The sequence below is a fragment of the Juglans regia genome, chromosome 6, assembly GCF_001411555.2.
Source record: "Juglans regia cultivar Chandler chromosome 6, Walnut 2.0, whole genome shotgun sequence".
In the NCBI taxonomy this organism is placed as follows: Eukaryota; Viridiplantae; Streptophyta; class Magnoliopsida; order Fagales; family Juglandaceae; genus Juglans; species Juglans regia.
Genome location: NC_049906.1, coordinates 38178628 through 38203504, shown reverse-complemented (window position 1 = coordinate 38203504; position 24877 = coordinate 38178628). Strand labels below are relative to the sequence as shown.

Sequence of the window (24877 nt, the reverse complement as noted above, 5' to 3'; positions counted from 1 at the left end):
TTTTTTTCTAGGGCTTCAACATAGCTATATATATACACACACACACACACATATAGATACTCACCATGCATGGCTCCATTCCCTAGGGTTTCCAGCGGCTATACTTACTGTGTTGCAAGTCCCTCTACCCCTGCAACCTCCTTCCTCTGCTCAGCCACCCTATACTGCGAACCACTTGGAGCCCTTTTGTCCAGCCATCGCCCATAACTTATAGGCCCAGTTGCACTGCTACCCTCCTCCATTGTAAACAACCACCACCACCAAAGGGTAGCCCCACTGCAAGTTTTTTTTGTTCACGCCGCAACCCCACACGACAAGCCCCTCCCCTACAAGGTAGGACCTCCATGTTGCGGTAAGCCTCCTTTGAACATGTTCTGAATCTATTTTTCAAGATGTGAAATAATTTGAATTTGTTCAATACTCTGTTTTGATGTGTTGTGGCATCTAAAAATCTTGGCATGATTTTTTGCAGCTATATTTTGATTAAAGTTTGATTATGATGTTTATGTTTTGTTTCGATACGGCCTAGCCACGGATGATAATAGTGGCATATGACCTAGTCACGAGTGATAATAGTGGCATATGGTCCAGTCACGAGTGATAATAAAAACATATGACCTAGTTACGAGTGATAATAGTGGCATACGGCAAATCCACGTGTTAAAATTGTGGTTTATAACCCTACCACAAGGTTAAACATTATATACAGTCCAACCACGGTTTGAGCCCTTCCACGAGTTATAATTGTGGTTTATAACCATACCACGGGGGTTAAACATGATATATGTTTCGATGTGATGCTCTGATATGATGAAGATGAGATTTCAGATTTTAATATGCCAAATGATTTTATTTTTTAATATGAAGGTTTATGAAGTTTTCGCTTTGATATTTTTGACAACATGTTTTGATTATGCATTCTAAAGCAAATATTCTGATTCTGCAGTCTGAAAGTAAATGTTTTGTTTTGCATTCTGAAAGTAAATGTTTTGTTCTACATTTTGAATTCTGTAAATACTTATATTTATATACAATTATATGTTCTTTGTTTACTGAGTTGTTGATAATTCACCTCTTATCTCCACAATATTTATCAGATAATTTTAATACCTCAGCTGAAAGTCAAGAGTAAGAAGTGTTTACAATGTTTGATGGTTGTAGATGAATAAGTACTAAAAGATACAAATAATTATTAGAGAGTTTTATTTATTAGATTTATTATTTTATGTTATTTGGTATTACGAGTCATGAATATTTTCAAGTCTTTGTAGAGATTTTAATTTATTTCATTGAAGTATTTCTTTAGTATCATAGTGGGAAACATATATTTTTTAGTTTTAAATAAATAAGTTTATATTTTATGAGAAATTTAGAATATATAAATATGTTACTAGAAATGATTTTAAATTATAAAAGCTAACTTTCTGAACCACCAAAAAAGGGGCGTTACACTAACTTAGGCTAATTATTTCTCAGTAAAGCTATCACATATCCTATAAATGTCATCCTATACACAAAAACCATCAATTGGCACGAGAATCCTCCTGCAAGCTTATCTTAAAGATTTATTATAAAGCACAACCGACAAGTGCAAGATATGATTTTGGGATCCTCGTGGACCTGAAAACAGCAGAGAGAAATATTCTATGACTACATAAAATCAATTTCACAATCAAATATTATTTCATATCATTAAATTATTAAATTGTAAAATTATTTTTATTATAAAATAAATTTAATAAATCAGATCTAATTATAATAATTAATTTGTGATATTATTTTTTTGTGGATGTAACACTCCACTTTTCCATAAAAATGGCTTCAACTCTTCTTCGGGGCTACTTGTTAGTTAATCATATATAGACATATTTTAGTTAATAAACCAAATAATCTACCCAAACCTCCAAGATATTATCACAATGAGAATTGAACCAAAAGCTAGAAAGATTCAAAATTATCTTCATTCATCATCCCTTAAAGATATAAAGTTATATAAAACATTTCTCAGTAGAATAGTAGTAGTGCCCCTTAACTTATAAGTCAAAGTTAAGTGTCTAGATAATAACCCATGCTGCATTTTATGACCAAGGTTTTCCTTTTTCTTTTCTTTTTTCTTTATTATATATGACCAAATTATTTTATGGCTTCATTTTCTCTGTTCTAAGGAAGAATTTTTATTTTTAAAGTTCTAGTTGAGCCTACACAAGTTTTTCCACATAAATGGAACCAAAATTGAAACTTGAAGATACGCTTCAAAATGTAGAAATAAAAGGAAAGCAAGATTAGTGTAGAAAGAGCAAGATTGTGTCGACGACGGACTCAACAACAACCTAAGATGGATCCAGCGTGTCGATGGACTCCCTGATCACTTAAGCGCAGATTACTACAAACCAAATCTTACATCAACATCCAAACAAAAACATTACGTGTTAACAAAAAAATTGTAGCATGGGGCAAAATCCAATGATGCCACCAAAAATAAAAAAGATCATCGAGCACGAAAATATGCGCACTTTACTAATTATAAACAGTAACATTCAATCATCAGTACACTCAATTATCATGCAAATGTTCTTACAAATAAACGTCAAAGAAGCCTATCCTCGAAGGCTTTTTCTACAAAGTTCACAAATTCTTCTTGAGGACCGCTCATGGAGATCTCTATTGCATTACATAACAGTGACAAACTATGGATCAATTCCCATAAATATTTTTTTTGAAGTTTTTTACAGGTTACCTCTATCATGATTAACTTGAAAATTCTCAAGGCCTTCTTGATAAACAAGTCGACCTTAAGAATCACGAGTATCTGTTAGATATTAAATTGATTGTGTTCAACCCTTTGAAAACCTATCACTAATAATAAAGGAATATATACAGCCAAAAGATAAGACGGGGAAGAGATAAGACAATGAATAGATAAACCAAAAGAAGTTGGCTCATACTCTTATAAGAAAAAGATTTCACAAGACAAGTTGGACTCAATCACTTCAAGGAAGAAAATAGATCTCTATAAAATGAGGAGTTCCCTACAAATGAAGGGGACTATCTACAAGCTCTCTACGTACAAACTCTACGGCACAAAGGCTCCATCGGATCTCTCTTAAGGGAGGCACCATCTTCAACCTCCTAAAACCCTATATTTCTCCATTGTATTGAGCGATATGTGAGGTCACGAGAGATTGTAAACTCATCTATCATATTGGATTTTGCTTCCAAACAACTTGTAGATCTAGGCTCTTATGCTGAACCGTAAAATCTCTATTTATTTTTATTTTATTATTTATTATTAGTTTATGGATGAACGTAAAGAATACTCTATCGACATCCAAATCACTATTGTGAGTCAAGTATAATTCATTCCTCCATTCCAACTTGGCATGCAAATTTAAGCATTATCAGTCGTATTTGTTGGATCACAGTATCACTCATGTTTTTCAAATGATTCGGTCGTAAAAGGATCTTATAAAAATAAATTTATAAATTAATGTTTCTTGATGTGATACATGTTAAATTAAATAAATATATCCTATTATATTATAAAATTATATTAATTTATGAATTTATTTTTATAATATTTTTGTATAGCGGTGAGACTTTTCTTCTATGTCTAAATAATAAAATAAAAATAAAAATAGAAATAAATGGATAAAGTTAGAGAAAGGAGTGGTAGTAAAAAGGTAAGAAGACGAGTCGTGGGTGGGACTATGGAGGAGATATATGCAATGTATTTATAAGGATCCAGTAGTGGAAGGAGCACACGTGGCTGCATGTAAATTTCACCGCGAGACAGACACACAGTGAAAACATTTCCGTCTCATTGGGTAAAAATTTATAAAGAGGTGTCCGATGTGTTACACCACCCTTTTCCCTCCCCCCTGAGCAAATCCTCCTTCCTTGTGCCACCGATTTCTCTCACAGAGAGAGAGAGAGAGAGAGAGAGGGATTGAAAGCAGACTATTTTGGCTAAATAGCTTCCCCCACTTCTCTCTCCCTCTCCGGTGAAGCTTCTCGGGTAACTATGAATTTCGGCTTTTTTCCCCTTTTTGTTTTGTTTTAGTTTTAGTTTTTGTAATTCTTTGACCATTTAAGACCCATATGTTCTGTGGGTTCTCTTAATGGTTGTGTTTGCCCTTTGTTTTCTGTGCTATTTCTTATTTTCTTGGGTTTGGGAATTTAAAGGCTTGGCTTTTGTTGTTCATCTCTGATGTCAGAAGCCCTAAAATTCTGGGTAAACAGTTTGGTATTCTCTCTTGTTTGTCTTTTTGATTGGGTTTCTGGTAAATAGTATTAGCTAATGTATGCAATCGTTTCAGTTTAAATTTTGTTGGGTTTTGATTTTACTCTGAAGCTAAAGCTGAAAATATTGTGAATTTGGTTTCTCCAATTTTTCTTGATCGTGAAGTCTTGGTTTACTTCGGATTTGTGTTTGTTTGATTGAGATTGAATTTGGGTATTGGAAGTTTTGACTCTTTGAACTGAGAAGTCTGTTGATAACTGACGGGGGTTGTTCTGCCAGCTGATTTGACATGTGGGCTAGCCGTGATAATGGATCAGATCATGGGTGCTGTTTCAAAATGGAAAATCCTTGTCATTATTTTCTTCTCGGTTCTTGATATGTAATCTTTCTAGCATAGATAATGTTTCTGAAATCATTTATTTTTTGTGCGCGCATAACTCCAGCGTTTTCTTTTTGTGGAAATGTGTGTTTTAGTAGGGTTTTGGTTTCTTTCATGTTTGAAACAGCTATAAACGACCGTGTATTGGCTTTCTCTTTGCTAGTTCATTTAGTAGTGTTGGATTTCTGTAGTTTTTGTATTTTTGGACTGAAATTGAATTTTGGGTTTGGAAACTTCCAATCTTTGTACTTGAAGTTTGTTGATTTTGAGTGGAGGGGTTCTAAACTTAGCAAAGAAGATTTTAATTTTTGCTGTACAGAAATCAATGGAAACTATTTTGCCAGCGAAAGCAAGATTGATGAGTACTTACAAAAGTTTGAGTAATTGATGGATAGCAATCATGTGGCCCTAATGCCTACTTGCTATGATAGGCTTATGATTCATTCTTATAGACTCTTGCCTTTGGTTTGGGAATAAGAAGGATATTGTTGTGGTTTCACTTTGAACTTTGTCTAGTATTCAAGTTTTATATAGTAGGTAAGTTTTTCAGTTCTTTCTGAAAATGAGGCTTCTTTGAACTTCTTAAACTCATGATTATTCAATGCTAGGCCCCTATACATGTGTGAATGGTTTTGGAATGATTCCGAGTATTCTTTTGGTACAGTTGTCAACTAATCTCAGAAGAATGGGAAGTAATGGTGCAGATGCAATTCCTAGGATTGATGAGGCTGGAGGTTCTGAACCTACAATTGAAATAAAAATAAAAACATTGGATTCTCAAACATATACTCTGAGAGTTGATAAACAGGTGATTTCTGTTTTTTTTTTTCATTGCATTATTACCAAGTCACAGCATTAACTATTTCTTGTGGATGATATGTCTGAAGTATGTACTTATTAAAAAAAAAAGATATGTCTGAAGTATATATTGAGAATGCAGTTGTGGGCCTTGTGACTTCAAGTTTCCTTTAATATCTGGCTAAAACTTGAGTAACACTAAGATTCTTTGGGTATAATCCTTCTTTAACTGCATTAGGACTGCCCGAATACAACTTTAGCGTATCTGCATGGTTATGCTTCAGTGTTTGAGATTGTTTTATAACATTAATGCGGCTTAAGGAAAACCTAGAAAACTAGCGTATATGCAAATAGTTTTTAAACATCATCATGTTATGGTGTGTAAGATATTTTCAGATGGACCTCAGGTTTCACCATATTATTTCATGTTTCTCTAATATCCTGCAGGTGCCAGTTCCTGCTTTAAAAGAGCAGATTGCTTCCATCACTGGTGTGTTGTCAGAGCAGCAACGCCTAATATGCCGAGGAAAGGTTCTAAAGGATGATCAACTCCTCTCTGCCTATCGTATCCTTCTTTTTTATCTTTTGCTTGTGGAAGTTTTTTTGGCTTTAAGATCTAGTGGCATTTTTTTTGGTATCTTAAGATGCTCTTATGACTTTCCTTCTGCAGTGCAAAATGCACTGTATATTTGTTCCTATTCTCTGAGCGAAGGATATAAAGTATTAAATAGATTGTGAGTGAATTTATAGTTAGCCTTATCCTTTTTCCAAAAAAGTTTGAAAGTTAATGCTCAATCATTTTAGTTTAGCTTGGTTAACACCTATAACCTATCGCAAATGCATATTTAATATCTCCTTCCTTGCAGCCGCATCTTTTTTTTTTTTTTTTTTTGATAAGTAAGAGATAAATATTATTGATAGGAATGAAGTAGGCATAGCCTGTGTACATAGAAAGTATACTGAAAACACCTAAATACATTCTAAGTGCGATAAATTAAAGGCAAGAAATCATGAACATTGTCCCCATTTAGTACAATAGCAGAAAACCAAAGCAGTAAAGTGTGGAGGAAAAAGTTCTTCAGCTTTGCCATTGTGCATTCCTTATCTTCAAAGCAACGCGCATTCCTTTTCGACCAAATACACCACATGATGCACAACGGGATCATCTTCTACACGGTTGCCACTTGATGACAACCTTGCATCTTCCTCCAACAACCCAACAAGTCCACCACCCTCAAAGGCATAACCCAAGCAATATCAACCTTTTGAAAGATCTCATCCCACAACACCTTTGTTACCTCACAATGCAGTAAGAGGTGATCCATAGATTCTCCATTCTTATTACACATATAACATCAATCCATCACGCATCTACATTTCATGTTTTTTTTTTTGAAGCGTGTTCTATTTAAGTAGTAATGAATTTTGTTAAAATGCGGGTGTTATGTGTATATTGTGGATTCTCCTTTAAATTACACTTTAAAACTCAAAGATCAAGAAAGTGTAAAAAAGAGAAAACATACAAAGATAAATATATATATATATATATGTGGCTACTCACTTGTATCACTACTGTTTCATTTTCACCATTGGAAATGAGTTTTGTACCTTGACACTAATTAGATGTTGAAGATGGTCATACCTTACATCTTGTTGTTCGACAGCCCTTTCCACCATCATCTGAGGGTTTATCCAATCATGCAGGTATGTTTTTCTTGATATAATACAATCTGTTTCTACTTAGTACCTGATCTAGATATTATGATACTTTTCTTTTATATGCCGTATAAGGTAGGCTTCTTTCTTTTGTAAGTAGAGTTTTCTTTAAGTGTGAAGTATTTCTGGTGGTTGCTCCTCTTGACGATCAACGTAGATTTACCAAGAGTATAAATTATACCATGCATTTATGGGTATCTCCTGTCTTCTGATGAAATCTTGGATTTAGTTGTGCAACGAAAAGTGTGCCATCCCCTCAAATAAAAAATTCACAATCTGCTCTCCTTTGCAATTTTCGTCCTTTAAAAACAGCTTGAATCTCATGTGCAAACTCAGAAATGAATGATCAGCTAGTCCTGTGTTCAAAACCCAGTTCTGCCATCTATCTTATGTTTGCTGTCTGTATACCTCCTTTGTACTTGGGCTATGCCTATTTACTACTATCAATAAAATGTTATTTTACCCCACCTTTTTCTCCTGCCAATTATGCTCCAAAACCCTTCAGATGGTGCTGCTTATCAATTTTCTGGTCATAGGGCAAAGAATCCCACCCAACTTACACTGATCTAGTTGCTTTAAACATCTCCCTGGAGTGAATGCATTCAGAAAATTTAGTTGAAAATGTTATAAGCAGACTCTACAAATGCAGTTAGTGATACTGAACAAGCCCATCTCTGTTCCAAAATCCTTAGTTTGTAACTTCTTTTTTATATCTACCCGGAGGATAAAGGTATGCCTAGTTTATTGTGTAGAGGTCAACATATAAAAAAAAAATTGCGTGTAGATCACCTTTTTATATGTAGCTTTTGCTTGAGTTAGGAGTTTCTTCCTACCAGCTAAGCACCTCTAAATCCAAATTGATCATCCAATTTTCTCTTTTGGTTGATCAGTTTTCTAGTTTAGTTTTTCTTTTATCTTTTCTTGGAGAAGCATGTGTTGTGTCACTTTGGTGCTTTTTTTTTTTTGGATGAGTACTTTGGTGCTTTTTCTATGAACTTATCGTTCATAAGAAAATACCCAATGCAAACTGGTTGTGTTTCTCTCAATATAACAATGCTTCCCTTACAAATTGAGTCTCTAATTTTTGGAGAAACAGAAATTTAGTTAATAGATTTGATCATTTGGAAAACATGATAGTTTTGTTGACTAGAGATCTGTTAAATCTTTTGCTGAGGATCTTCTGACATTTCCATAACAGTTTATTTGATCTTTATCTTGTTTCCCATCCTCTCTATTTTCTATGCTTTTTTTAATACATTGATGTGCATATCATTCATTTCTCAAAATTAGATCACTTAGAATTAGTAAAATTACTTTTGCAGCAACTGATCCTGCTTCAACTACAAGCCATGGCCACAGTAATCAGGTACCTCCTGGTTTTGTTATTGAAACTTTCATGCCTGTTCAGGGTGAAGGAGTTCCTCCAGAAATCAATCGGGTGAGTCTACAACTCCAGGATGATTGTAGCACTTTTACGGTATACTATTGGATTATCCTTTCTTATCTTTATTTTTTAGCAGATTATCTCTGCAGTTCTGGGCTCTATTGGATTTTCAAACATTGTAAGTGGCAGTGAAGGGGCTGATGCCAGGGTAAATCTTACTGTCTATTTCTGGAAACTGTTGACTTTGCTTATTTGCTTAATTTCATTATGAAAATATAAACGTAGGCAGGATATAGAATGAAATCTCTCTGTCTCTCTGTGTCTGACAAGTAAGTAAAAGGTATACCCAGATGAAATTTCTAGAGCACGGCTTTAGAGCCTAAACCTTTTTTGATTTAGAAAATTAATAGCTAGGCAACTGTAAGGCTAGATACCTGTGAGGTGTGGTTTGACTAAGATTTATGGCACTTTCTTCAAGGTCTAAGAAAAATGATGTCATTTTCGGCCAAATGTATATTCTTTTTTATCAATCAACCTTTTAATTTATCTCTATCTCGATCTTACGTATATATAAATTATTGATTTGGGGTGGTTGGTGGATGCTGAAGGAGCATGACACACAAAATCCTTCCCAGTTTCAACTCGAAGAGGCTGGCGTGAGGGGTCCATCAGATAGATCTCACAGTGCTTACGGAATTCCATCAGCAGTTTCTTTGGGGCATCTGCAGGCCCCTGTAAGTTTAAAATCCCTTATTTTCTTCATTAATATGGAATTTTCACCATTGATTTAGTTTACTTTCCCATATACCAAATGAACCTAATGCCTATGTTCCTGGTATTTGTAGGTGATTCCCGGTTCTTTGACTACGCTATCCCAAAATCTAAGTCATTTGAGGCATGAATTTGATGCCATTGGTCAGTTAATTTTACATATTTATTTTTTACATTACAGCATATATGTTCCGCCTGCAAAGCTGGTTCATTGAGACAGTGATGCCACATTGTAGTGGCAGGCAGAGGCGGTGGAGACAATGCTCAGGCAACTGCCACCCATGAGATTGGAGAGAGAGGTACTAATTCCACACTGCACACTGGCACTGTACAAGAAGGATTTCCAACACCAGCATCCTTGGCAGAAATCATGCTCTCTACCAGGCAAATGCTCATTGAACATGCAGGAGAATGCCTACTCGTGAGCTTTCAAGTCACTTTATATGACGTATAAAATATTTATGACTTCTCCCAGTCTGATCTTGCTATGCTAATCGCTTAATATCTTGTATGCTGGCAGCAACTTGCTGGGCAACTAGAGGATCAAGTGAATGTGACTGATCCCTCTGTGCGATTAAGCACTCAATCTAGTGCAATGAGAACTGGCATTCTATTTCATAATCTAGGTGCATTTCTACTAGAACTTGGTCGTACAACCATGACACTGCGTCTGGGTGAAACACCGGTAGGATTTTCCCCTTTCATGTTCATGTCATCTTTTCAATGGTAACATAAACTGTGATGTGTTTTGCTTTGATCAATGTCTTATGCAGTCAGAAGCCATTGTTAATGCTGGACCTGCAGTTTTCATAAACCCATCTGGTCCTAATCCTATCATGGTTCAGGTCATTGTGTTCACCATATTAATATTTGTTTTTGCTTTTGAATTATTAAAAAAAATCTGTTTACTTTTGAAAATAGTTATATTTCTCCTGATTAACCTTACTTGCCCAGCCTCTTCCTTTTCAACCGGGGACAAGCATGGGTGCCATTCCTATGGGAGCTGTGCAGCCAGGTTCTGGTTTGGTTAATGGACTTGGTACTGGCTTTGTTCCAAGGCGTATTGATATACAAATACGCAGAGGTACCGTGTTAAATTATGAGTGGCCTATTTACAATCCACGTGTTGTTTCTAGTGAACTATATCCCTTATAGACTAGTGTTCCTTTTACCATAAGGTTCTTCAATAAGCACGCCAAATAGTAATCAAGAGTTGCGTAGTGATACTCAGCAGCCCTCTGGGCACAGAAACTCAGAAACAAGTTCTGGTGTTGAAAACCTTACTACTACGAGGACTTCAAGGGTCTCAGAGGGTTCATCTTTTGCTGGAGAGGCTGGAGTACGGATGGTACCAGTTAGGACCATGGTTGCAGCTGTCCCTGGTCCGTTCAGTCACCTACCTGCAGATTCGTCCGGTAATTCGATAGGTTTGTACTATCCAGTTCTTGGAAGATTTCAACATGTGGCGTCTGGACATGCGAATGGTGAACAAGGATCTCAAGCATCTGGTGAGCGGCCGACTGATTCAGTAGTACAACAGCATAACATAGATGGTCCTGCAAGAGATGGTAATCCAAACATTTCATCTTTCAATGTAATAGATGTCTCTCTGAACATTTGACTCTGTAGTCATGAACTTCTCTGTTGGGGGCATATCTTGCAGGATCATTGCCAACACCCAATCTAAGACAACAGGAGCCATCTAATGCACGCAGTGTAAGTATCAACATTCTGTCAGCTGGTGGAACCCACAACAACCAGGATTCTGATAGACAGCTCCCGAGCAGTGTTATGCAGTTTTTAAGGAACCTCTTTCCTGGTGGGGAAATTCATGTTGAGGAAGCCAGTCCACCGGGAACAATTCGAGATCCTGTCCCAGAGAATGAGGGGACATCTAACGGTGTTGCAACGGCAACTGAAGCAGAACCAAGAGTGAGCGATGAAGGAATATTTTTGTCTAATTTGCTTCATCAGATCATGCCCTTGATATCTCAACAAGCAAGTGTAGAACCAGATACAAGACTTATGGAAGAAGCAAACTCTTCTGAGAGTATAATGCCTTGCGATTCTTTAACTCAGGTGAGCATGCTTCACCAACCTTTTCTGGAGTTGCCATCAGGCAAAATTATGATTTTCCACTAAATGAGAAAACAATTGTAGATTATGGAATGTGTTTAAGCCAAGCTCTGTTTGGACTTTGTGCTTGAAGTTGCTTCAATCATGGCTTGGGTTCAAGAGCTGGTGAGAGAGAGAAATGACAGTCTAAGGGCTTGTTTAGACGCTAGAATATCTCATAATTCTGTGAATAGTAGTAAAATAGTTTGTAAATAGTAGCGAAATTGTTTGAGTTAAGATGTTCTATTGGGTTTTGGAAAGGAGAGAGAAAAAGTTGAATAAAAATATGAGAAATGATTTGTACAAGTCTCAAATAGACAAGTTATGCCCAAGCCTTTGTAAAAAAGTGGACCCCACTTTAAAAAAGTGTAATTGAAAAGTGGTTTGTGTTTGAGTAAGGTTTGGGAAGGAAATTATGAGAAGTTTTGAGAATAGCTCATTATCCAAACAAGCCCCTAAAAAACATGAGGAATTCGTATAATAAAAATTATAAAATGTGTTTAAGAAGGAGGTACATAATGAGGTATTTTCAGGCTAACTCTGGTGTTGGGCCATCTCGGCGACCAAGTGATGATGGTGAAACAAGTCCTCCAGATTCAAAACGCCAAAAGGTAATGCCCTTGAACCTACGAAACATGCTGAATATATAATGATTCCTTGCTGAACTGGATTGTTTTGTTGAGTATAGAAGTAATGTATTTTGTTGAAGGCATAATATCAGAGTGGTCTATGGGGGGTTTTGAAAATCATATTTGAATCTTTGATAAATCAAAAGGTTGGAAGATCGTTGCTGTTGCTAATTTTGCTTACAGTAATAAGTTACAGTAATAAGTTGTGCATAAATGAACCTTACTTTTTATTCCCTAGACATCCTTAATATCGGTCAACTGTTGAAATAATATCATTTGTTTGTTGTTGCAGACACAGTGATTTTTAGTGAGATTGAGGATGCTACCTGTAGTTGTGAGTCCATGATCCATGAGACCAAAAAGAAAAAAGCAGCATCATCATATTGGTCACTGTAGTTTATTGGTTTTATTTTTGATTTTTTTTTCTTGTCAAAATTCATGTTAGTCAAGAGAGAGTTATAGGATAAACTGTTTTTCTTTTGCTGTATTACATTTTAGTGTTGTAAAACTTGCAAATTATAATTTTTATTTCCTATAGTGCTATCGGTCTTGAATTTCCTTTTTTCAATGCCTTGCTTTAGCCTCATTTGAATTCAAAATCCACATCAATTCATCTCATCTCATAATTACAATTTTTTCAAATTGTCACATAAAATATAATAAATAATTTAACTTTTTTAAATTTTAAAACAATAATAATATTAAAAAATAATATTTTAAAAATATTTTATTTTATTATTTACAAATCATTTTAACTCATCTCAATTCAAATGGGGTTTCAATCATACTTGGGAGAGTTTAAGGTTTTATCACACCTTCTTGGCCTTGCTTTGTTATATTTTCTGGGGCAAAAGACTACCAATTCATGTACATGTATGTTCTTCAAGTTCAAGGAATTGCAATTTGGACTGATCTTGTATTTGGTATTTGGGGTTTGCATATAATAAGGCTTCTTTGTGCAGCCGACAACCCATAAAGCTTAATATTTCGAGAATTTAAATGGTACAATGAATTAAATGAATAGTCATAATAGTGTTTAAATAAATGTTGACTTGATAATTTTTTTATGCTCTTAATCAATGATTTAAATCTCGTTTTGATGATTATTCCAGTTTAAGACTAGAATGAAATATTTTGATACTGGTATGTTTTGGTGTACTGATTCGGGAGTGACTATATATTATATATATATATATAATATACGTATATATAAGCTGATATTTATAGAATAAATGTAAGTGTGTATTATGTATGTGTAATGTGTATTAAAAAAAAAGAGATTTTTTAGTATTAAAAGATAATATTAAAAAAATTACAAGACACAAAAAACAAAGAAAACATAAAAGAGTGGAGAAGTTATTAAAAATAATAATATTTAAAAAATGGGAGAATGAGGAGATATATTTTAAGTTACAAAAAATTAAATTTGTATAACTACATTAGAGATTTTAGAATTACATAAAAACCATCTAGGTTTAAAATTTACGAAAATGCTATTCAAATTCAAAAAAATTATAAAACTTCCTGTCGAAGTAGGAACAAAGTAGGGTTCAAAATGCAAATTCCTGCCAGAATGGCAATAATTGATCAGAATGGATTAGAATTTGGAATGAAACCAAACGATGAGATATAATGTAACGAATACTAGACCGAGATGGAAAATTCCTACCAAAATAGTGAAATACCCAAAATGAAATGGAATTCAAAACTATGCTCTTAATTAAAAAACAATGGTTAAGACTTAGAGAAATACATTCAATAAAATATCTCGAGAATGGTTTTGATAAGTAATCGAATATTCTGTTCAAATAACAATTAAAATAAGGTGTAGCATTGTAGTTGAAGTATTCATGATGTAGACCAATTTTCCATACAATGAGATATAATAATGAAAAATCTTAAGAATTTAACCCTAAAGGTATGTTAAAAATTAAAGAGGTAATCTGTTGGGCTTAGGTCATTTAGTTGGGCCGACTACTATAGTCTATTCTTCTTAAAATTGGGCTCAAATAACCCGACTTGGTCCGGCCCAAAAAAACGATATAAATGTCCAATTTTCTCCGCCAAATCCTTCGTCCTGAAACTAGGGTTAGGGTTTTTTTGGCTGCAGATACTCATCGTACTTGACTGGTCATTACAGCTTGAGAGCTCCCCTAATCATGGCTGAGCAGGTCTGTCTAGGATCCATATTCTTTATTAATCCCTATACTCTTTTATTTTTTTTTCGCGACTTGGTTTGGCAATTGTTATGAATATGAACATTGTTTTTGTTGCAGACCGAGAAGGCATTTCTTAAGCAACCGAAAGTGTTTTTATGGTAGGAAAATTTCAGCCTTTTGTTTCCTGGGTTTGACATCTTGTGGTTTCTGAGATTTCCATTTTTTGGTGATTTATTGTCCTGTTTATTCTCTGTTATTTAAAACAAAATTTACAGCTCGAAGAAGTCTGGGAAGGGGAAGAGACCTGGTAAGGGCGGGAACCGTTTCTGGAAGAGCGTTGGTCTCGGTTTCAAGACTCCCAGAGAAGCTATTGAAGGTGTCTCTCTCTCGCTCTGTGTTTATTTTTATTATAACATTTTGGACTGAACTGGGATAATTTTGAGGCTTAGTTGATTCTGGGAATGTTTGTTGCTTTGCATATATTAGTAACTGAATCAAGAACGGGGTACCTTGTTGAATTTTTTAACTGTTTGTGTAATGAACGTGACTATTGCTTATTTTGGCTTGTCTCTGCACATTTTGGTCGATTACCTCAGCATTGTTAGTATGGCACTTCAATTTGCTTTTTTGGTGATTTCCCTTTCGGAACATTAGTTGGTATTTGCACATTAATGCCAAATCTGCTTTCCACCTGGAGTTTTGACCATTGCGATGTTTCCCTATCCTTATGGCAACAGAAAATGTACAAAATACGGGGTTCAATCCTAAAAAGAAAGGCTAAATTCCATCAATAATGTGTGAGGCCTAGCTGATAACGGAGATGTTTCATAAAATATGGATAATCCTTATTGATACCTTGTATTAATGCTTGATATATCGTATGTATATGCATCTGCATGTCATTATGTTGGTAGCCTCCCTTTGATCCTCAGCCCCTACTAATAAACAAAAATGCATATCATTATTTAATGTATCTGAATATCATTACATGCTTGGGTAGGTTTTTTTAATTCTAAAACTTGTCTCTTCCCTGTATGAATTTGACCTTTTTTTGCTTGTTGATCTGACATGTATTTCAAAACTTGAGCATGCATGGGTTGTATAGATGGAGAGCAATGCTATAATGAAAGATTGTAGCTTTGAACCATGATTCAACTTGATTGGTTGATGTGAGCATTTGAAATGTTGGTCAAAGTAATATTGCAATATTTTGTGGAAAGTTAGCTGCAGTCGTTTGTTCAGGTGAAACTAAGATGCTGCACCATCATGCAGTGTATTTTCTGATCCATTCATGATGAACATATTTTGTGCGGAGAATTCTATCAAGATGCAAGTCTTTCGTCATTAGTTTGTTAAGAATGTATACAGGACATTAATAATAATGAAGTTCTTTGTAAGGCCCATTTATAGATCACATCTCGTGCTTCTTTTTGGAAAATGTGGTACTATGTGGTACTATGGAAGGGTCCTGAGTCTGGGGGATGGTATGTTGATCTCGTGAGGAGCTTGCGCCCTAATCTCAATCCCAAATGCTTGGAATTATATTTGCTTAGGCAGACTCATATGTATGCTGCAATTACTCATAGTACTGAATGACATGACGAGGGATGTTTCTCTAGTAATTATTTAGCGCTCAAAAGTACAAGTGTTTGCTGATTAGAGCCCTCTCTCTGCTTGATACAGGAACCTACATTGATAAGAAATGCCCCTTCACTGGCAATGTTTCTATCAGAGGTCGTATCTTAGCTGGCACTTGTCATAGTGCCAAGATGATGAGGACAATTATTGTTCGGAGGAATTATCTTCATTTTGTCAAGAAGTACCAAAGGTATGATCCTTAGTTACTTGTCAAAAAAGTACCAAAGGTATGATCCTTAGTTAGTTCTGATGAAAATCTGTGTTTAAGTGGATCTCAATTTTTTTAACATTTTTCTCACTCTAGAAGTGTAACCTTTCTGCCAATTTTCTTCTGTGCACCCCTTTTCCTCCCTTTGTGAACAGATATGAAAAGAGGCACTCAAACATTGCTGCGCACATATCCCCGTGCTTCCGTGTGAAGGAAGGAGATTATGTCACTATTGGCCAGTGCAGGTAAAGTTATTCTTGATGAAAGAGCCTCTTGTTTTATCATTTGTCTATATGTTGTTTTGATAGATTAGCATCCAATGTTTCTGGTTTTGACTGGCTATTTTTCCCCCATGTTTCAGGCCATTGTCAAAGACAGTGAGATTCAATGTTTTAAAAGTCATTCCAGCTGGATCTTCTGGTGGTGGGAAGAAGGCTTTTACTGGAATTTGATGTTGTTTTCCGTCTTAAATTGCTCATCATGGTTTTGATGGAGCTAGTCATCCACTAGAAGACTTTTGAAGTTTAGAAAAGCATCTTGATGGGGTGAACCTGGACTTCTAAATGCTTTGTGCCTTTTGTTTTTCAACATGATTTTGACCTCTTTTTTAGTACTGTTTTAGTTGTGGTATTCTAAATACACTATGGTTCTTCGAGTGGAATCCACCTTTTAGATCTTAGTTGCCATGTATTTCTTGCATTAGACCATTGATGCCTTGGTCAGACCTTGGTCATACTCATAGACTTGGAATATTGGAAACTTGGACTTGCTTTCCACAAACCCGGATGGTGACCCTTTTAATATGTCCGTCAAGTGATCTAGATCAGAGTCTTAGCCAATGGTAGAAACCTTAATACTCATTGTTCCTCCTCTAATACACTTTAATACAGTCAAAAACCGAAGCACTCAATGCAAAAAAGGAGCATGACTATTGCTATATGAATAATACAGCAATAGCACCAACCTTTAATTGGGTGGCATTTTGACACATCAGGGTCCACTAATTTATGGCTCTTTTGTATATCACATAATCAGGCAACGGGAGAGATTCCTTTGCACTTGCAACATGGAGCTGGACTTTTGTTTTTTGTTTTTTGTTTTTTGGTTTCTTTTTGGTCTTTTGGATCGACTTGACCTTAGAATCTGATATAAGAAAATCAAGGTAGGTTTGATACTCATGTTTTTCAACTCATTTATTTGATGTTTTTTTTAAGCAAATCCTGGACGTTGTATGATTTTATTAGGAGAAAAATAAATACAACATACAGGTCTTAAAACATTTAGTTCTCGAAAATCTTTTAAATGTTTTGGTTATTGCATTTTCTAAATGATTTGGTTGTGAAGCAACTAGGATTGGATGCCAAAATCATACAATTTTTACAAATTTTCATATAAAATACAATAAACAGTTTAATTTTTTCAAATCTCAAAATAATAATAATATTAAAAAAATATATTCTAACAATATTTTATTCAACTTTTATATAAAATAATCTTATCTCATCTCACTATCTAAATCCCACAAATAAATATTGTATTAAATGTTGTAGGATTCATGCGATATTTACAAATGGTAGGAGATGTCATTCAATCTATTATGCAAAGACATAGAGATGGTAATCTTTGTTTTTTCAATATACTTTGGAAATTCATGGGGTCACTTTGAAAGGAATACAATGGAGAATAAAATCAGGAGCACGTTCAGGATGGTGGTGGCTAAATGATAGCAAAACGAAAGGTTTCTTTTTCTTCTTTCTGGCATTTGGACCATCAAGTCAAAAGAAATTTTATTGTCTGTCTTGAGTGGAGATCGCGTAAACAGTCTTATTAATGAACGAGAGTAAAAGGAAAAAAATTATTATTTTAAAAATGATATTATTGTAATTTTAATTTTTTTTAAAATTGTATGAAATTACATGAACAGTCTCTATTATCCAAATGAGGACTGTATGTAGACTAACTCGCAAGACAATATTATTGATGCTATGACATATTTTTCAAAGCGATCAATTCGGTGCCTTTCTTCGCATAAAGCAAAAAGAGAGACATGAAATGTTGCTATCCCACGTAAGGTTCCCCATTGAACAATGCCCTTTCAGTCGGTGTGAACAATGAACATATCAAAATGCCTTAAAAGTCTCTCTTTTAAATCATTTGGCACCATTCTTTGTAGTTGTAACTATAAATAAAATGACCTTCCTCCTACTAGTTGAAAACATCACTTATTGTGACACCATACCAATTTCAGGACTTGATGTTGGAGAGGTGCTGTTGGTTTTGGTAAAAAAAAAAAAAGAATTGGTAATATTTTAAGAACTCTACGGGATTCTCTTAGATAGTGAGATGAGATGAGATGGTTTTAGATAAAATTATTAAAATATTATTTTTTAATATTATTATTATATTGAGATTTAAAAAAATTGATTTATTTATTATATTTTATCTAAAAATTTAAAAAAATTATAATAATAAGATGAGATAAGATGAAATGGTACATTTTCTATATCCAAACATGTTCTAAAGATGTATTGTGTTTAATGAATGCAATCAAAATCAGCTATATAAATTCCTTTCCCAACTTAGAAGAAATGACAACCCTCTTTTTATTGGTTTTTGTTCCAAAAGAAGCCAACTAATAATGCGTAGGCACCCTGAAATAATGCCATCCGTCCAATTATGTACACATCTTGTGACTGATTATGTAGCAATGATTGAGGTCTAGCTTAACACGTTTTCCATCCTCCAAAATGTCTACCTACTTTCTCAAGAGAAACTATATGGTTGCTGTTTGAATGGTAAGATTTTTAAACGGGTTTAAAAGATTTATATAAAAAATAAATAAATAATTTTTTACAATTATAAAATAAGATGTGGTAAAGGATTAGGTAAGTAATTAAATGGTATAATCAAAGATGGGGTGGTTGGGATACTTTGAATTTAAAAAGTATGAGATTTATTGGGGCAGGCCAATCCCCAATTTTACATTGTTTTTTTTTTTAAGAATTTAGGATTAATATTATATAAAATTAATCAAATTTCAACTAAGCATGGTACTTAAAATAAAAATTAAATCTAGGATTTGGATGGATAGATCCAAATGAAACAATTTGAAAACTTTTTTTTTTTCTTTTAAGAATATTATGTCAAGATCTATATAAAGAACGGTTGAAAGAACATATCAAGTTTTGAAGGTCGGTTGTATGAGATCGAGATTTACTCTACATGATTGGATTCATAGGACCCTACTTTGAAGAAGTTCTCCGACATATAAAAAAAAAAAAAAAAAGTTTTGAAGGTCCACTTTAAAGTATTTTTAATCATTAAGAAATCCCAAAAGAAATCTCAAAAAATGTTAAAATCACCGAGGATTTAAAACCATTTGCCCTATAAATATCAGAAAATATTTTCATAACTAAAAAAGCCCCCACTCAAAAAAATAAAATAAAAATAAATAAATAAATCAAAGATGGACATCAAGAGGACGACATTTCCTTCTTGCAAGCCGCATAGAGCTCATGATAATTACTAACAAGTAACAACTAACAGACTGATTTTCAGCCACGCTTTCATAAAAAAAATCTATAATTTGACGGCTCTCCCTCTCTCTCTCTCTCTCTCTCTCTGAGTAAGATCCTCCCAACATATTCCTAAGAATCTTTTCCCACGTAAACATATTTCTCTTATTCCATCTGTGCGGCGTGTTACTTTTTATAAGCGTAGCACTCTTGTTGTAAGAAGCTGAACCACAACCACCGCCACTACCATCTTTATCATCATGTGTGTGAAGGATGCAGAGAAAGTTGACCAGGAGATTGAGAGTCTGGACAACAATAACAAGCGGCCGGGGCCTTTGCATTGTGAAGTGTTGCATACCCAGATGGAGAAGTGGGATAAGGAGTCTTCTGAAAGATCATCTCCTGTAAGAAATCCAATTCCTTTATCGTTTACTTGTTCTGGGTTTCGTCTCAATTTTGTTTTAATGGAAGATCCGTTTAATTGAAATTGGGTTCTGAGCATTTGTTTCTCCATGTGATTAATGATTGATAATGATTTTCCTTTTGCGTCTTTTTTCCCCCTTAATTTTCTCGTTTCCAAATGGGATTTTGTTCATGGGATTATTCCTACTGGATTTTTTTGTCTGGTTATTCGTCGTCTTTGAAAGGTGACTTACTGGACATCTATTTGAAAGTAATTGGGACTGTGCGAGTATAAATTCATGTTTATGGCTCAGCACTATAAAACTTAGCTGGTTTCATTAATTTCAGTTCAATGGATATTATACCACCTAAAATTTTTACAGAATTTTACTGGTTGGTACTCTGCTATTTTTCTAGTTTGGCTTCATTCAATGAATCTGAGTTTGTCAAAGCGCTCTATTTCAGTCAATGATTTGGATAGTCTCATCGACACTGTAGTCGCTTAGAATTTTGATGTTCTGACCAATGAATTCTTTTTATTATGAGAGTGTGGAATTTAAAGAAAGATACCATAAAAGAATTTAGAGAACCTAAATAAAAATTTTGTTAGTAAACCTGTATTTCATTTTTTGTTTAAATATTTTTAATCAGTTAGGGAATACCTACAACAGAACTTATTTTAGTTTATTAACCTGTAGTAAGGATAGTATGACAATTACAAAAGAAAGAAATTATTTTCCTGAGGGAGGTCTCTGCGTGCTTTTGAATTAATTGAGTGTTGATGTATAATTCCACACCAACGAAGGTTAGTATAAAGAACTCTGACACAATGCAATGGAAACTGTTCTGCTTCTTCCAAAGGTTCAATTATCTAAATTTTTTTTCCAAATGGTTATCAGTGCTACGAGTTTAAAAGAGCATATGCTTCACAATTATATGGACCAGATGCTTTTATCTCATTACACATACCTTCTCTGGAAAAGAGTAATACTGATCACTAAAATCTACATTTTTTATAATCAAGATAATTTTTTTGAAGACGAAAATAGGGTATTAACCTCAGTATACAGGAAGTAACAAGAGATCCATGATCCACCTACCTAGCGAAAGGAAAAAGTGCTAGAAATTCTTCGAACTTGGAATCACTAAAATCTACATGGAGACCTTATACAAGAAGTCTCTTTCTTGAGCTCCCAAGAAGTCTCTTTTTTACCTTTGAAAGAAGCAGAACACTTTCCAAGAAGTCTCTTTTTTCCCTTTTTGTTTTATGCTTATTGTTCATCCCATCCTCTTATCTTACTTTCATGTTTATGAGGTTCATTCAGCTGGAAAGCATTTGTGAGGATGCTGTAGCTGTGGACAGAAAACAGAACCTGTTAGACTTTATCCCTGCCCTTCGGTCTGGAGTGTGGTCTCATATAGGGGGTCGCGACCATATGGAGGATACTCACATCTGCATTGGTGATTTAGCTAAGAAATTTGGTTCTAGTTTACTCTCTGATGAAGTTGTCTCCTTCTATGGTGTAAGTTATCTAACCTACTTAATTCTTTGCTGTCTGTATCCAAAAACAATTTACATTTGAATCTTTTGCAAGAATCACATCCTTAAAATAAGGGTGGTTGCGAGAGTTTGAGGAAACATTCAACTGTCCAGGCTCTGTGTGTGTGTGTGTGTGTGTGGATAGAGAGAGAGAGAGCTTCGGTTTTGGTTACTTTGTTAATTTGATGAATAACCTGAGCATTTCTTGAAAATACAGATTATATCGCATTATTGTGAATGATTTCAGTATTATATATATATGAACCTTCTTTTAGCCGTTATTTGCAACTTGAAAAGGCTAACGTACTTCCAGTTGTGAAGAGTGATCTTGTCACAGATTTGTGGGATCACTTTTTGAATTCTAATGTATCCATCATCTACCATCTAAGAAAACTCATAAGCTTGAAAAATTCTCGTGATAAATAACCATAATATGGCCACTTGAATAGAAGTTGGTGACAATTAAATAAATGTTATGCGGGATGGCTATCTTATCCAAGGTCAAATTGGGACTTTTATATTAAATTATATGCAATTGAATATTAGAGGATGCCTTGATGGAACTTTTGGATGTGGATCTAATTGTGGGCACCCTCCTTTTTACGAGTAGTTGTTTATTAAAGTTCTGAGAAACACAGAAAAACAACAAACGATTCAAAATTTCGTTTTTTATTGATGTATAGCAATTGGTTTGAATAATAGGTATTTGATGGGCATGGAGGAAAGGGTGCAGCACAATTTGTTCGCGAACATTTGCCAAGAGTAATTGTCGAGGATGCTCATTTCCCTTTAGAACTCGAGAAGGTGGTTACAAGGTCATTTATAGAAACTGATGCTGCATTTGCAAAGAGATGCTCTCTTGAGTCTTCCCTGTCTTCTGGCACAACTGCTCTGACTGCAATGATATATGGGAGGTGAGTCCCACCTTGATCAGTCATCTTTCCGTGCAGTTTGTTACTTGGGTTCAGTGTGTTGCATAGCCACGATTCTTGCTATTTAATGAGCTGTTGGAACCGAAATGGACCGTAGAAGATGGAGGAAAAGTAAATAAATATAATTAAAATAAAGACTGATACATGGATGCTGTTCAATATGGTTGCTGTATTGGTTATTACTGTATGTCGTACCAATAAAAGAGGCTCACGACAATGATGCTTAAATCTCCCCTTTCAAGGAATTGCTTATGTTGTCTTCTCTGCATCTTTACAAATTCTTATTCACAAATTATGAGATAATGTGCTATGCAAAGAGCATTTTGAATGACATTTTTAGGTGCACTTCCTTCTTAAAATGCAATACCATTTTGGACAGGTCTTTACTTGTGGCCAATGCTGGGGACTGTCGAGCAGTGTTGTCACGGCGTGGAATTGCTATAGAGGTGTCAAGAGATCATAGGCCTTGCTGCACAAAGGAAAGAGCAAGGGTCGAGTCCTTGGGTGGATACATTGATGATGGTTACCTTAATGGTCAGTTGGGTGTGACTCGAGCCTTAGGCAATTGGCACCTCGAAGGAATGAAAGGAACGGGTGAAAGGGTTGGGCCATTAAGTGCTGAACCTGAACTTGAATTGGTAACATTGACCAAGGAAGATGAGTTTTTGATAATTGGTAGTGATGGACTATGGGATGTGTTTTCCAGTCAAAATTCTGTAGATTTTGCTCGGAGACGGCTCCAAGAGCACAATGATGTGAAGTTATGCTGCAGGCAAATGGTAGAGGAAGCATTAAAGCGGGGAGCAATAGACAATCTGACAGCTGTGATGGTAAATTTTCATGTGGAGCCACCTCCACCTGCAGTGGTACAAAGGGCCAGGGTCAGGAGAAGCATATCTGCTGAAGGCCTACAGAGTCTCAAATGCCTGTTAGAAGATTAAGTTCTTTTTTAAATTGAAACATTTTTCCTGGGAGGAAAATATTATAACTAATCTTAAAAAATAATACTTAGTCGATCTCCCCAGTTTTGTATCTGTCTATGTATATATATACACACACATAAAGCATCATCCCAAACATGGGAACTGCCTTTTCCTTGCTCTGATGGATTGATGTCCTGTTTGGTTACTGAGAAGATGGAAGGAAAGATAAGAAGAAAGGGAATCATAATTTGTAATAATATTCTGAAATCGGGGAGGGGATTAATCCCAACTTGTAGACAGATTGATGATTTTAGCACTGTATCATTTTTAATTCAATGTATACAAACCAGTGCATACATTTATTTTGTTTTGGTGAAAGGAAAGACGTAACTTTCACGTTGAAATTTTCACATTCCCATTCGATTGTAGTAGAACCTTTATGTATATGTAACGTATGGTTGGTAGAGAGACTAGCGAGTAATTGAGTAAATATATGAAAGAATCCAAAGCTGTTAACTTTACTTCTTTTCTTCTATTTCTGCCTTTGGATAATAGCGGCCATTTTTAAGAAGAAAAGAGTTTCAATCCCAAAAACAGCTTGGAAGACATATGCATGCTGCTGTATATCAACCAAGTTTTTTCGCGTAATCTGTTCCTTTGTTGAGTGGAGGTTACTTTCAACTTTGCAGTCTCACCATTTTGGTGGTCGTTATTACTGAAAGAGATCACCCTATCAGGCTATTTCAAAGCAATCTTTTCCCAGCTGTGGAAGACTGAATCCGATTCCTCTTTTTCACCTTTTCTAAGCTGATATTTCTCACAACTTGAGTCCTGTATAGGCTAAGATAAAGCCAGATGTGTGGATGGGAGACCTTCCGACACTCATTCCACAAGCTGGTAATGGAAGTTGACCACTCACTTATTCCTAACTAAGATTTGATGGTTCGCATGCAACCCAATGTACAGTTTCAAACAAAATGTTCTGCTTTGAATGCGATTCTAAAACGGTCCATCAATACGACTCCACAACTACACTTTCAAAACTTTTGTTCTGCAAGAGTAATCAAATCTTAGTTACGAATGAGTGTGTAGTGTGGTAGAGGTTGTGTAGCAAAGTTCTTACTAAAATTTTTGGACATAAATTTCACATCCTGCACACCATTTAAAAATATATAATTTTATTTTTTTATTCTCATATTTCATATTGAATTGAAATATGAAATATAAGGATAAAAAAGTAAAATCACATATTTTTAAGTGGTGTGTAAGGGTGTGAGACTTATGTATAGCACAATTTGTAATATTACAGACACAAAAAGATTTTATAAAAATAAAATCACAAATTAAAATAATTTCACGTAATACGTTAGATCTATTTTATAATAAAAATAACTTTACAATCTAATATACCATATTAATTCACGTCAATTTATAAATTTATTTTTATAAAATATCTTTGTAGCTGGAATATTTTTCGCTCTGCAAACTCTTTTCAGAAAAAAATGGCAGATATTTCCTTATACATCTA

General features: G+C 34.7%; 3 protein-coding genes across 4 annotated transcripts; all 3 read left to right on the top strand.

Annotated features, from left to right (window-relative positions):
• Positions 1-3865: 3865 nt before the first annotated feature.
• LOC108982137 (ubiquitin-like domain-containing protein CIP73) lies at positions 3866-12600 on the top strand. 2 transcript variants are annotated; one of them, XM_018953434.2, is made up of 16 exons: positions 3866-4015; positions 5284-5427; positions 5865-5982; positions 7041-7121; positions 8456-8571; positions 8654-8725; positions 9126-9251; positions 9363-9432; positions 9525-9709; positions 9809-9973; positions 10062-10133; positions 10243-10372; positions 10467-10856; positions 10952-11367; positions 11937-12014; positions 12325-12600. In XM_018953434.2, exons 2-16 carry the CDS (start codon positions 5305-5307, stop codon positions 12331-12333), a joined length of 2151 nt encoding a protein of 716 aa, XP_018808979.2. In that variant the 5' UTR covers positions 3866-4015; positions 5284-5304; the 3' UTR covers positions 12334-12600. The 2 variants fall into 2 exon arrangements, with proteins under 2 accessions (XP_018808979.2, XP_018808980.2); XM_018953435.2 differs by having other exon boundaries at positions 9531-9709; positions 12325-12582.
• Positions 12601-14104: 1504 nt separating this feature from the next.
• LOC108982129 (40S ribosomal protein S11) lies at positions 14105-16727 on the top strand. The gene is made up of 6 exons (XM_018953423.2): positions 14105-14203; positions 14309-14349; positions 14467-14567; positions 15875-16019; positions 16193-16282; positions 16399-16727. The coding sequence occupies exons 1-6, from the start codon at positions 14192-14194 to the stop codon at positions 16487-16489; spliced, it is 480 nt and encodes a 159-aa protein (XP_018808968.1). The 5' UTR covers positions 14105-14191; the 3' UTR covers positions 16490-16727.
• Positions 16728-19597: 2870 nt separating this feature from the next.
• Positions 19598-23711, top strand: LOC108982116 (probable protein phosphatase 2C 27). The gene is made up of 4 exons (XM_018953407.2): positions 19598-19956; positions 21280-21477; positions 22197-22408; positions 22806-23711. The coding sequence occupies exons 1-4, from the start codon at positions 19813-19815 to the stop codon at positions 23365-23367; spliced, it is 1116 nt and encodes a 371-aa protein (XP_018808952.1). The 5' UTR covers positions 19598-19812; the 3' UTR covers positions 23368-23711.
• Positions 23712-24877: the final 1166 nt, after the last annotated feature.

Bases quoted from the DNA above. Each gene is read 5' to 3' on its own strand.
- LOC108982129 (XM_018953423.2), top strand. The intron at 14,350-14,466 runs GTAGGAAAATTT...CAAAATTTACAG, and splicing joins CAACCGAAAGTGTTTTTATG to CTCGAAGAAGTCTGGGAAGG. The intron at 16,283-16,398 runs GTAAAGTTATTC...CCCATGTTTCAG, and splicing joins GTCACTATTGGCCAGTGCAG to GCCATTGTCAAAGACAGTGA.
- LOC108982116 (XM_018953407.2), top strand. From the start codon at position 19,813: ATGTGTGTGAAGGATGCAGAGAAAGTTGACCAGGAGATTGAGAGTCTG. The intron at 19,957-21,279 runs GTAAGAAATCCA...AGGTTCATTCAG, and splicing joins CTTCTGAAAGATCATCTCCT to CTGGAAAGCATTTGTGAGGA. The intron at 22,409-22,805 runs GTGAGTCCCACC...CATTTTGGACAG, and splicing joins ACTGCAATGATATATGGGAG to GTCTTTACTTGTGGCCAATG.
- LOC108982137 (XM_018953434.2), top strand. From the start codon at position 5,305: ATGGGAAGTAATGGTGCAGATGCAATTCCTAGGATTGATGAGGCTGGA. The intron at 5,428-5,864 runs GTGATTTCTGTT...AATATCCTGCAG, and splicing joins CTCTGAGAGTTGATAAACAG to GTGCCAGTTCCTGCTTTAAA. The intron at 8,726-9,125 runs GTAAATCTTACT...TGGATGCTGAAG, and splicing joins GTGAAGGGGCTGATGCCAGG to GAGCATGACACACAAAATCC.